Source organism: Thalia democratica, chromosome 3, assembly GCF_965202585.1.
Source record: "Thalia democratica chromosome 3, ktThaDemo2.hap1.1, whole genome shotgun sequence".
Taxonomy (NCBI): domain Eukaryota; kingdom Metazoa; phylum Chordata; class Thaliacea; order Salpida; family Salpidae; genus Thalia; species Thalia democratica.
In genome coordinates, this window is record NC_139167.1 from 37,357,668 (window position 1) to 37,370,015 (window position 12,348).

At 26.4% G+C, this 12,348-nt stretch overlaps 1 protein-coding gene across 1 annotated transcript; it reads left to right on the forward strand.

The window, feature by feature from the left end:
• On the forward strand, positions 1 to 7,181 carry LOC145832743 (small ribosomal subunit protein eS17-like). The gene is made up of 2 exons (XM_082940071.1): positions 1 to 27; positions 6,663 to 7,181. Exon 2 carries the CDS (start codon positions 6,684 to 6,686, stop codon positions 7,056 to 7,058), a length of 375 nt encoding a protein of 124 aa, XP_082796197.1. The 5' UTR covers positions 1 to 27; positions 6,663 to 6,683; the 3' UTR covers positions 7,059 to 7,181.
• The last annotated feature ends 5,167 nt before the right edge of the window (positions 7,182 to 12,348 follow it).

Sequence of the window (12,348 nt, forward strand, 5' to 3'; positions counted from 1 at the left end):
CTCTGTAAGAACAGTTGCTGGAAGTTGGTTAGTATTTTTTATATTTTTTAAGAATTTTACAACAAAGATGTTATTTAATTTTAAATACTTGTTTTTACTTTATTATTTTTTAAATGTAGTTATGAGTTAAAGTATTAAGGTCTAAGTTGTGAACTCATAACAATGTGATAGAGCTTTACATTTTCATTAACAGACATTTTGAACACCTTTGCTCAATTTTATTCATATAATTAGATTTTGAAATTTTGTTTTACCTAATAATTAATGTTTATTCCTAATGTTTAAGACAACAACCTTAATACCTAGCTGCATTTATATTTGCTTATTTTCATCAGAAATGGCTTCATGTTTTGACACTGAATATATTTATTCTTAAACCTCGAAGTTATTAAAGTATTATATTTTTCAACTGAATTTGAGTATGTTCAGATATTGTAAAGTGTTTATTAAAGTACTCTTACTTTTGTAATGTTTTGTCATGAGAGGAAAATTAATGATTGTAATAGTTAACTTCAATACAAATTAGCTAATTATGAATTTCTTGTTGATAAAATAATTCTACAATTTTTAGCCCAAGTCATGTTTGGCCAAAAAACCTGTAAACCAATAAAAACCTGGAATTTGATAATTTAGGCTAAAAAACCTTGACCATAAGAATTTCAAACAAAAAATACTGAAAAACCTTTAACTTGACATGTTTAAGTGGTAACAGTGCAATATGAAAAAAAAAACTATTGTATAGATAAATTTTTTGTCATAATCAATATTTTTATTATTATCCTTTTTAGAATTTTAAGATCTGTTCAATGTTGTTATTCTATTTACCTTAGTTTTTTACCTTAAACTTAATTTTGATCTAGAATAGACCACCAAACATGAAACTTTTAAAACCTGGAAGAAATCTCAAAAACCTTAAAAATTTGTTATAAACACTTGACAAACTCTGTCTAGTTTTTCTTTTAGATGCAAATTTTTAAAAAATATTTTATATTAAAATTTTTCAACTGTTGTTTTAACTGAAAATTTAATAAAGATCTAAACATTATAGAATGACATCAAAACCTTTGCTCAAAGTTTTTTCTTTTAGTTTAAATTAATTTTACTTATATCAGAGTTTTCAAGAAGTGTTACTGCCTAATTTATATCAGTAACATATCCTCCTATGAAAAAATTATTGTTATACATTCAAGTTTGTCAAGAAAATTAAATTTTAAAAAATGAAATATTGTGTTCAAAAGCACAGAAGTCTGCTCTTTTAAAACTAATTTCCCTTCTCTAGGTAAAAAATTGGGAAAGCATAATAATTTTGATTAACAATGGTATAAATATATTTTAAACTACATCTTGTCCCCAAAAACTCCAAACTTACAAGACTACAAATTTCAGTAATTCTTATGTGTCCTGAATAAAAAAACAATTTTATGTTTAAAATGGTAACTCATTATTGTCATGTAAAATTTATATCAGTTATAATCTTTGTATATTATATTATATAGTAATTTCTACATTTAATTGTATGATATTATTATATACCTATCATTTTCCAAGCTTTTTCATGATTGTATGTATACAAAGGTTAGAAGTTTTAAAATAATTATTTAAATTTACAAAGCTTTGTCCAAAATTTTATTTTGTTGCTGAGTGAATTATTATGATGTTTGCTTAAAACCTGGAAGCATTTACTAACCTAAATATTGACAATTTAGGCCAAAAACCTGGAATTATAGAACTTTTGAGAAAAACCTATAATTTTGAACTAAAAATTCCAGAATAACCTAGAATTTACAACAATTTTACCATATTAAGTAATAAAATTTTAATTTGTTACAAAAAATCTATCATATAGTTGAATTAAGAATCATTATAATCTGCTTGTCAATGGCTTATTATCATATGTTACAATTCAGCTCAGGGTTGTTTATAAGTTTGCCAATATTTGATTTATATAATTTGGTCAAGTATGAATATCAGTTGCATATCCACATGTTTTTTCAATTATTTACTGATAATATGTCACAAGAAAAAATTTATTGATGACTTATCATTTAAAAATTAAGTTATAATTTCAGAGTGTAAATTATATATAAAATAATTATTTCAAAAAGATTTATTATTTCTTTTTTTGAAATTTCTAATATCTTAATTGATAAAAAAATACCTTATATAATACTAAGTCCAAACTTATCACTAATTAATATTTTATTTAATGTTCAAATGGGTACTTTTTAATTTGTAATTTATGAGTATAACCAAGAGTAAGATATTAAGTATTATTGCTTATAATTATTTCATACTCATATTTATATTTCAAAGGATTGCATTTCTTTTTCTTATCAGAATTTTAATTTTATACTTAAAAAGTTTTATCAAACATAATTTTCTTAATTTTGCAAGGAACACTACTTTAAGTTTGAGATAAATATTTATAAAATGTAGAAGATAGATTTTTAGTGAAATAATCTTTTTTTTTGCCTTTTCAGTTTGCAACTCCTACATGGAGCCTATTGTGGTCTCTGACTTATAATGGCTATATCTCTAGAAATATTTTGAATAATAAAAATCGGTATAAAGCAACTTTTAGCTTACTCAAAATTAAATCAAATTATAATTAAAAATGATTTACCTTCCCATATGCCCTTAAGTTTTATTTAACTATATTTATTTAAGTCTTCTGTAAACTATATAAAATCAACCAAAGAATATTTTTTTTGCACATTTCACTTAAATATTTTAAATGACTTTTATGGAATAAAGCTAAAAGGTAGTCCCATACAATTTTATACGTGTATTTTAGTTATCAGAAACTTAAAAAAAAAAAAATAATTGATAGTTATAAAAATAATTTAAAGTATTAGGGATTTAAGTCCCTGAGCTCCACTATTCTCATGAACAACAAAAGCTTAAATGACAAAAAATAGACTATTTAACTAAACAAATATCTTCATCTTTTAAAATCAATATTATTAAAATTATAACAGATCTTAAATTTTTTAAAGTTTCTAATAGTTTTATTAGGTTTTAAATTTGAAAAAAAAGAGACAACAACTTTAAATTTCAATTGTATATTTTTAACATATAAGTACTTCAAATTTGGAATAATCTTCAGTAGTATTTCCTAAAAATTTGAAGTCTTATGTTCATTAAGTAGATTTTTAATGAAATTTAATTTTTCAAAGAATTCACAATACAGGGTTGCCACAAAACCTGGAATCCTGCAAAAACCTGGAATTTGACAGTTTAAAGTAGGGTTTCCCAATTTTTTTCAATTTACCATTACTAAAAGGCTACCATTTAAAACACTCAGACCTTTTTATTGCTCTTCATCTGCAACTAAAGAATGTCCAGTGTAGGTTTCTTAACTTATTATTGCCTCTAACTAATAGGATATGCCGCCAGAGGGCGATATTGCCTGTTTTGAAAACCCTGGTTTAAACTAAAAAATCTTGAATTTTTCAAATACAAAGAACATGTATTAACAAAAATCCTAGAATTTTGAACAACTCTACATGTGCAGTAGTAAAATTTTGATTTGACACAAAAGATCTATCATATAGATAAATTTTTTTGTCATCAAATAATTTTTTTTGTATTAAGGGCATAGGGGGGGTAAACACCCCTTTTTTGTTTTTTGATCTCATTTTATATAGTTTTTACTTATATTATATAATAATATTATATATATATAATTTTTGAGATATAGCCGGTCAAAGTCGGAGGCTACAATAGGATCCTTATGGGAGGCGCAAACTAAAACGGCAAATAACTATAAATCACTAAAAATCTATCTCCTACATTTTTTGAGATAACTACCTCAAATTTTCAGGAAATATTCCTTGCAATATTTAGAAAATTTGTTGGAACAGAATTTAAAAAAATTTAAAAATAAAAATTTTATAATAAAAAAACTAAAAAAAACTAACTTTTTTGTTTAATTTTTTTATAAAATTTTTATTTTTCAATTTTTTAAAAATTTGTTCCGACAGAACTTTCTAAATATATCAAGAAACGTTTCCTAAAATTTTGAGGTAGTTATCTCAAAAAACGTAGAAGATAGATTTTTAGTGAAATAGTCTATTTTTGCTGTTTTAGTTTGCGCCTCCCATAAGAAACCTATTGTTTCCTCCGACTTTGACCGGCTATATCACAAAAATTATTTTGAATTTTTAAAATCTGTAAAAACTATATAAAATAAGATCAAAAAACAAAAAAGGGTGTTTACCCCCCTATGCCCTTAAATTAGCTTTACTGTATTTGACAGTAAGTATCTTTTCTATATTGATATACTATTTAACACAGTTTTTCACCTAAACTAATTTTTAAACGAAAAATAGTCCTTTGTACTGAATAATTTGTCAAAAACCAATGGCAACCCTAAAAAAAATTGTGGTCCAAATTTTTGCCTATGTAAGCTTTTTACAGAAATACTTCATCTAATCTTTTTTTCAAGTTTCTTCATGAAGACAGGCTAGTTGTCCATATTAAATTATCAAAAGAGTCAATTTTATCTATTTTTATGAAAACCTTGTCCCTATAGCTGTTATAGACCTTTGGTACTATCTTAAAAATAAAAAAAGAAAGTTATGGTTAATTCCCCATTAAATATTTTGGTCAGCTAATGTAAAAATTATAACCAAAGTTCGTTCACAAGTAAGTATTAATAACTTGTCAGCTCTACATTTCACAAAATGAAAATTTACTTACCAATGGTTCAGAGTTGCAACAAATGGATAGTTTATTATTTTGTCTTAATGAAAACCATTCAACAACTCTTGACACATTTGACCAAAAAAACTCTTCTTTTTTTTTGATAATATCAGTCCAGTTATTTTCTAGATCTTGAATGAGATTTATTGTTCTATTTTCAATGTTTTATATTTTAATTCCAATTTTTTAGAAAACTTTATTTTCACTCATTTTAAATTCTTTATTTAAAATTGAAAAAAATGCCTAAATGATTTATAAGGATTTAACAAAATCTTGACTCATGACATTTTTAGTCACACTTATAGTTTTTTTGACTCTGAGAGTGGCAACCTTTATGATTCTAGTCACATTATCATTGTACAACAAGTATATATTTGATTTAGTTGATCAAAATTGCACTATTAGTACATTTTTTATTTACGAAATTAAACATTCCAGTCTATTGATAATATTGTAATTAATTTAAGAAATATAATTATAAATTTGGTTTATTTAGCTTCATTATTAGCAACCATGACATTGTTATTAATCTTATGTAACTTATATGTATAATTTTAATCTCATTGAAAACTAATTAAATTTTTTTAGTCATAATAAAATGATGTTTCACAATTTTTTTGACTTGAGTGTAGTGGTTGGACAGTAGTTTTAACTAAATAGACATTTATAGTAAAATATGCACAGAACATGTTTCTTAATAGAACTACTGTGCACAGTTAATTTTATACAATGGTCTAAAATATATAAATCCAGGTATTATGATTAAATAAAGTATGTTGACCTAGACAGTATTTTGACTAATTGTTGGTATTTTAATCTAGTTTAATGTTTATTGCCTTGTAGCTTGTAATACATTCAAAATTTTAGATAAATTAGAAGAAAACAATTTATTTTTAAAATTAGTCTAAAAAGCATTTATTGAAATCTTTGCAACAAAAATAGAATTTTTTTCTGTAAATTTTAATATATATTAGCAATTGACATTTGGTTCATGTAATTCACTTAAAAGAAATACAAGTTGATTTTGTGATGTTTTTTTAAACTTGATTTGTATTGAATTACTAGTATTGAATTTACAGTATTTGAATATCTCTAACTACAGTTTTTGATTTTGAATTGATTTAGTTATGATAATGAAAGTTTTTTATAGGTCTCATACTATCAGGGTTGCCACTTAACCTTTAAAACTATGGAATTTGACAATTTAGGCAAAAAAAAAACTTGTAAAACCTGGAATTTTGAAAAAAACCTAAGATTTTGAACAATTTTTACATGTAAAGTAGAAAATTTTTAATATGACACAAAACATTTATCATATAGATTTTTTTTTTGTCATCAACAAAGATTTTTCTATCAAAAACACATTTAAAGTAGCTTCAGTATTTTTTCAATGTTTTTATACTATTTTACACAGTTTTTTACGTTTAACTTAACTTGAAAACTATAAATAGACCTAAACATGTGTACTATTAAAAACCTGAAGGAACTTTTGAAAACCTGGAAATTTTTTTGAAAGAACTAGTGGTAACCCTGATACTATGTAGAAATTGAAATTTAACATGTCTTGGGTACATAAACATAATATTTTAAAAATAATTTAAGAAGCCTAAAATTTGTATAAATTGATGCTATTTTGGTTTCAGTTGCTGTTAAATTTCTAATCTATAACTATGTGTTTTCTCTTATTTTGTAAAAATATATGTTACAAGTATGAAAACTTTACATCTGAGTCAGGCTGAGGTGATTGTCCTTCTTTGATTATCAAACTTATAATTGATTTAAATATTGTGTGCACAAAAATAAATAAAACCTGTTTTACCTACTAAGTTTTCACCAAATATTTAGTAGACAATTTGTTGACCTTATTATGCAAACCTTTTATTGTAAATATTTTTTTTTTAATTTTGTAACTAAGTTTATGATAAAGTGCCAAAATTAATCATTGACATTCTCAACAGCTAAAAACCTAAATAGCAATCATGGGTCACGTTCGCACCAAGACAGTCAAGAAGTCCGCCAAGGTCATCATTGAGAAATACTACACCAAGCTCACCCTCGACTTTCACACCAACAAGCGCGTGTGCGAGGACGTAGCAGTCATTCCTTCCAAGAGGCTCAGGAACCAGATCGCCGGTTACGTCACCCATCTCATGAAGAGGATCATCAAGGGACCGGTGAGAGGCATCTCCATCAAGCTGCAGGAGGAGGAGCGTGAACGTCGCGACAACTACGTGCCAGCCGTCTCAGCTCTCGAAGCCACCGTCGAGGTCGACGCCACCACCGACGCCATGTTGAAGGAGCTCGAATTCACCGATCTTCCCAACATGCAGAAAGTCGAGGTCAACAAATACTAAGATCTCAAAGCGGAGTTAAGAACGGAGTAATTGACCAAATATTGCGTTTGGTTGCATTTCTTTTTTAGTTCTTGTTTTTGATCTTTTAGGAAATAAAAAAAGGCTTTAAGTAGCTAATTAACACTTTTGTTGTTTTTATTCTAATAAATTGTTTTTGAATCATAGTATTAAACTTTATTAAATACAATTTTGGTAATGGATTAAATCTTAATTTTTGTAATAAAAAAGAAAATATTTGTTGAATCAAGTAAACTTTTATTATATTGTTTTAAATTAAAGTTATTTTCAATACTTAGTTCTTGAATCAGCTAAGCTCATCAAAATTAATAGGACTGATAAGTTGATCAATAAGATCATGTATATGTAAAATTTAATTATTTTTATTTTCCAATGGACTGTTTCGATATTAACTTGAATTTCAATTAAATCTTAAATTTTTATGTACTTGAATTACCTCTTGCAAATAATCATGTTTATTTATCGGCTAAAATTGGGTTTACGAAACTAACTATTACTAATTCAAGAACTTATAGCTTAAATTTAGGTAGGGATGTATTCTAAATTGAGTAGCTTAATGGAAAAAGGAAAATCTAAGGATGGTTTTTATAATTTCTAGCTCCTGTACTTAAGAAGTTTCCTTTAAAATTGAAGAAAAATTGGAAATTTATTGGTTTGTTTTCCCAAAATGACCATCCTTTATTTCTGCCAATACAACTGAAAACTAACTTGGTCAAATTAAAAGTACAAACATATTTATGCCAATCGATGTTTTAGTGTGGAATCAACAAATAGGAAGATTTATTTTGATATCATTCATTAATAAGCTATAATTTCGTTGCGATTCAAGTAGTATGATCTTCAAATTAAAGTGATCAAGATCCTGTATACTCATTAGAATATTCAACGCCTGTCCCTTGATAATCTCTTTTTTATACCATATGGGTTAACAGGGTTCCAAAAGAGACTAGCCCACTTTCTTAAACAGGGTTGCCACTTTACCTTGAATTTGACAATTTAGGCAAAAAACCTGGAATTTTTAACATGTAAAGTCGTAAAATTTCGATTCGACTCTAAAAATCTGTCATACAGAAATTTTTTTTTTCTAATATATTTAAAATAGCTCTAAGAGTATCTTTTTAAAATGTTATTATACTGTTTAACACAAATTTGTACTTTTAAAAACCTGAAAAAGTTTGGAAAACCTGTTTTTTTTTTTGAGAAAACGAGTGGCAACCAATCATTGCTAAGGACTAGTAGATGAAGAGTTTGAACTATTAAAATGTGCAATAATAAAACACTACCAAATGCTAGTAATTAAAGTGAGGGCTTAGTTATAAGTATAATATATATATTAACCACACATTGTAAAATCTAATTAAAATTCTAGTCTTGTGTAAACCTCTTTAATAACGTTGTTTATTTAATTTCTAGTTGTGCTAAGAGCTAATTCTTTGAAATATTGCACCCTAATTTGCTTATGATAAATAAAACCACACGCCTATTAAATCATCTGCCTAGGATAACAATGCAGTATTTTTGCTTAAACCTATTAGCAGCCATGTGTAATCTAACTAATACTTGCATCGATTTTAAAACTCGGTACAGTGCTTATTCACTTATCCGGACATGTTGGGCAAGCTTTTTCTATATGTCCGGATAAGAACAAAAAACATAACAGCTGGATACTATGCATAAAAAATAACAAGTGTTATGGTAAGTACAAATAGTAATCATGAGCGTTAGACAATAAAATGAAAATATTAAAAGTTAAAAATAGGTTAACTTATTTATTATTTTTTCTAAGTTAGAGCTATCAGACTTACTAACCCTCTACAATGGTTTTGAGGGTCAAGCAAGTGAAATTTATCGTTTATAATTCCACCTGCCCTAACTTTTGATAGAAGTTAAGTATAGTTTTTAAAATAAGCCTAATTTTTTGTATAAATCAAAAATGTTTGTGTTTAATAGTTTCAAATGTTTTAAATTTTCTTTTCGACTGAAACTGTCCGGATATCTGAACAAGCTGTGTAAAGCTTAATTATACCTGATCGAACGCAGGGTTAAAACCTCGGCCTGCTAACTCGTTGTGTAAAGACCTTTCGATGACCAAACTGCAGCTCACGCACGGAAGTAACATCTAAAAAATGTAACTTGATTAAGAACACAATAGTATGTTGTGATGTAATAAATATATGATTTACCATACATCTCATATCCGTAAAGTATTAAATTAATGGGCTTTTATAAGTAAAACATAAATAGTTTTAATTAATGACATTTTTTATGACAAAATTGAGCGTAATAATTTGTATCCTTTTTGTTCATTCTGTTTACTTTAGGCTAAGAAAAGGAATGCTAGCAAAAGTCTAAATTCTTATCAAATTTCTGATTTTAGTAAAGGTATTAGAATTTAATATCAATTTTTAATTGTTTTTACTGGATATCACTTGTGTATAAAGCACGGATCAGCAGTAAGTAAAAAGTTATTTTGCTAAAATAGTTGCCTGTCTGCCGCACTATATAAAATAAAGTCTTCTGCGAACCATAGTTATTGATAATAATTGTAGTTATATTATAGAAAAAATTATTTTAAATTAAAACATAACTAACAATGCAGAAGTTATCAATTTAAGAGTCTCAATATAAGTTTCCAAAAAAAAAGCTAATTCATTGTTTCAAAAAAGCTGATTAATTAAAAGTACATAGCTGGCCGCAGTTCGCGGACCCTGTTAAAAAGCACCGTGGTAGTTTATGACAAAGTTTTGAAGCTATTATCAAGAGTCGGCAAACTGCGGGCAAAATGCTTCCCGCCAGGAAAACTTTTTTAACTATCGATTTTCTTTCAGCTAAAAAACAGCTAATGTGCAAGAGGACGAGTTTAAAGTTTCTGAATTTTAAAAGTTTACAAACAAGTTTTTTATTTGCTTAGTATCTATTTTAAATTTACTTCATAAATTTTTTTTTTCTTAGTGAGAATACTTTCTTTAAAATAAAAGTTTTATAGCCGGCATCGGTTTTTCTTTTTTTAATGGCCAGCATTTAATTACAAAACTTATTCCGCTCCTCATAAAAGGCTACCGACTCTGGAATTAAATCAATTTTTTTTTAAATTTTACTTTCAGTGTTTATCGTTTTGACGCTTATAGGAAATGTATAATGATTAAGAAAGTTAGAAGTAAACAGCTTAGTGACTAAATAAAAAATTATGGTAGTGAAATGAAACGATGACTATAAGTTATAAAAAGTTAACAAGATTTAGCAAAACCGAAATGTTGAAAGATTTAAACAAACAGCTTTATGTTTTTTCTGTCAGCTGCAATTTCTTGGCGCTTCTAATTGGCTAAAGTTTTACTTACTTTTGTTTGAAGATAAAATAAAAAAAATTGACTTTTTTTTGCAAAATGTTTAGGTTATAGAGGTACGTGTGTAATTAAAAACCTTTGGGTAAAATTTGCTTTAAAGATTTAGATGTTAGCAATATATTGCTGCATTAATACTTTAACCTCATTTGAATATTATTGTGAATTTAGAAACTTCCAAAACCTTACTAATGTAGCCAACTATCCAGTTTTCATCAAAAAATATTTATCTATCAAAGTTTTTAATACCGTTATTAAGACCTCTGTGCAACCGAGCAAGTTCATCATAAAATCTTTAATTCATTTTAAAAGTTTGAAAAAAAAAAAGTTAAAAAAAGTTTTTTTACAGGTGTCTAGAGTATTTTCAAGAATAAAAAAGTGTTTAAAAAACATTATACTTTATTAAAAATTAAGAAAAAGGACTACATTGCGTTGTGTGTCTACCAGTATTTTTTTTGCAGCAGACTACGACCTTGGTTTCATTATTATTATAAACTATCAAGTATATAGTCACGATAAACTTTTGTAAAATGTTTTAAATACTGCAAGATTTGTTTGTTCATACTATCGAAAACAACGTTTGTATATCGTGCAGTCTAGTGCTAATTAAAAGAAGAAAAAACTCAGCTAGCAGTCTAGAACCTTAAAATATTACTATGTCGCATTTCAAGTACGTCCGTTTAACTATTACCTCAAGTTGTAGTGTTAAAAATGTCCGAGACTAAGGTTGTGATGATTTAGTTTTTTTGACTGTACCTGTAGTAGTAAAAAATTTATTGAACATGAAACAAAAATCAAGAAACCGGTGGTATGATCAAAGGACCTAGTGTATGAAAAAACATACGGTCATCGAGCTACACAACACTTAGTATTAACTAAAACTTTTTCAGTTACAAAAAATGGTTGTTTTACTTAAAATCTCCTAAAAAGACCAAAAAAAAATTGAGTCATGACTATACTTGTTAATTAATAGAACCTATTCAGTTTAATAGTTTACAAACAATCTAACGTATACTTATAATAAAATGAAAATATGCTACAGTCGAAATTCGAGACAACACTAATGTCAGCTAAACCTAGTTAATATAACCATTAATGACTAGATAAACTATCTAGTCATTAAACATTTATAAACTATCTCTTAAATGCCTCTATGTTGCCTTTTTAATTTTTTTTTATTCAATAGTTTCTTACTTAAACAAGCCTATGTTCGACCAGGAGTTTTCAAAAATAGCTTTAGTCTTTTAAGTTGTTAGGTAGTTCAGTCAACTGTTCACTACTCTGATAAGCTAGAGTTCTTTCCATTTTAATTATTAAAATTTGATAGTTTTTTAAAAGCTTTTTTTTTCAATTGTAATTTACATACTTTACCTGTGTTTTAAAAATAAAACTTGTAATTATTTAGTAAAAATAAACTATACATAAGGACTTTTAGCGTATACTTAATTTATCATTTTATTTTTATAGCTTCTAACACTTCCAATATACCATTTATATTAAAAAAATTAACTGCTTTAACAATCAGTATAATAATTTCATTATTTCTTGCTTTATTTGTTCTGCCCAACACAATAAACAGTACTTAATGTGACTTATGAAAAGAAAACTAAGTTTAAATATAGAAGCTTATAATTTTAGAAGTACCTGGTTTTACAAGTTAAATCTTTACATTTTTAAAGCTTTAAAATAAAATTGCTTTGTTGGTGTAAGGAAGCTGTGATTGAATTTCTAACGTTAATTTATGAATGTTTTGTGTTTATCCAAAACCGTATTTCAACAAGAAATTACGGCAGCAAGATTAAAACTTTATAATTGAAACTCGCTCCGTTTTATTTAATTACTGATATCCACAAACATATTGATTGGTATAAAGTTTTTGATATATTGTTTATTGAAGGACAAAAAAAAGTACTCAAAATATTTGGTCCTAG

Excerpts from the sequence above, each read along its gene's own strand:
- LOC145832743 (XM_082940071.1), top strand. The coding sequence starts at position 6,684 with ATGGGTCACGTTCGCACCAAGACAGTCAAGAAGTCCGCCAAGGTCATC.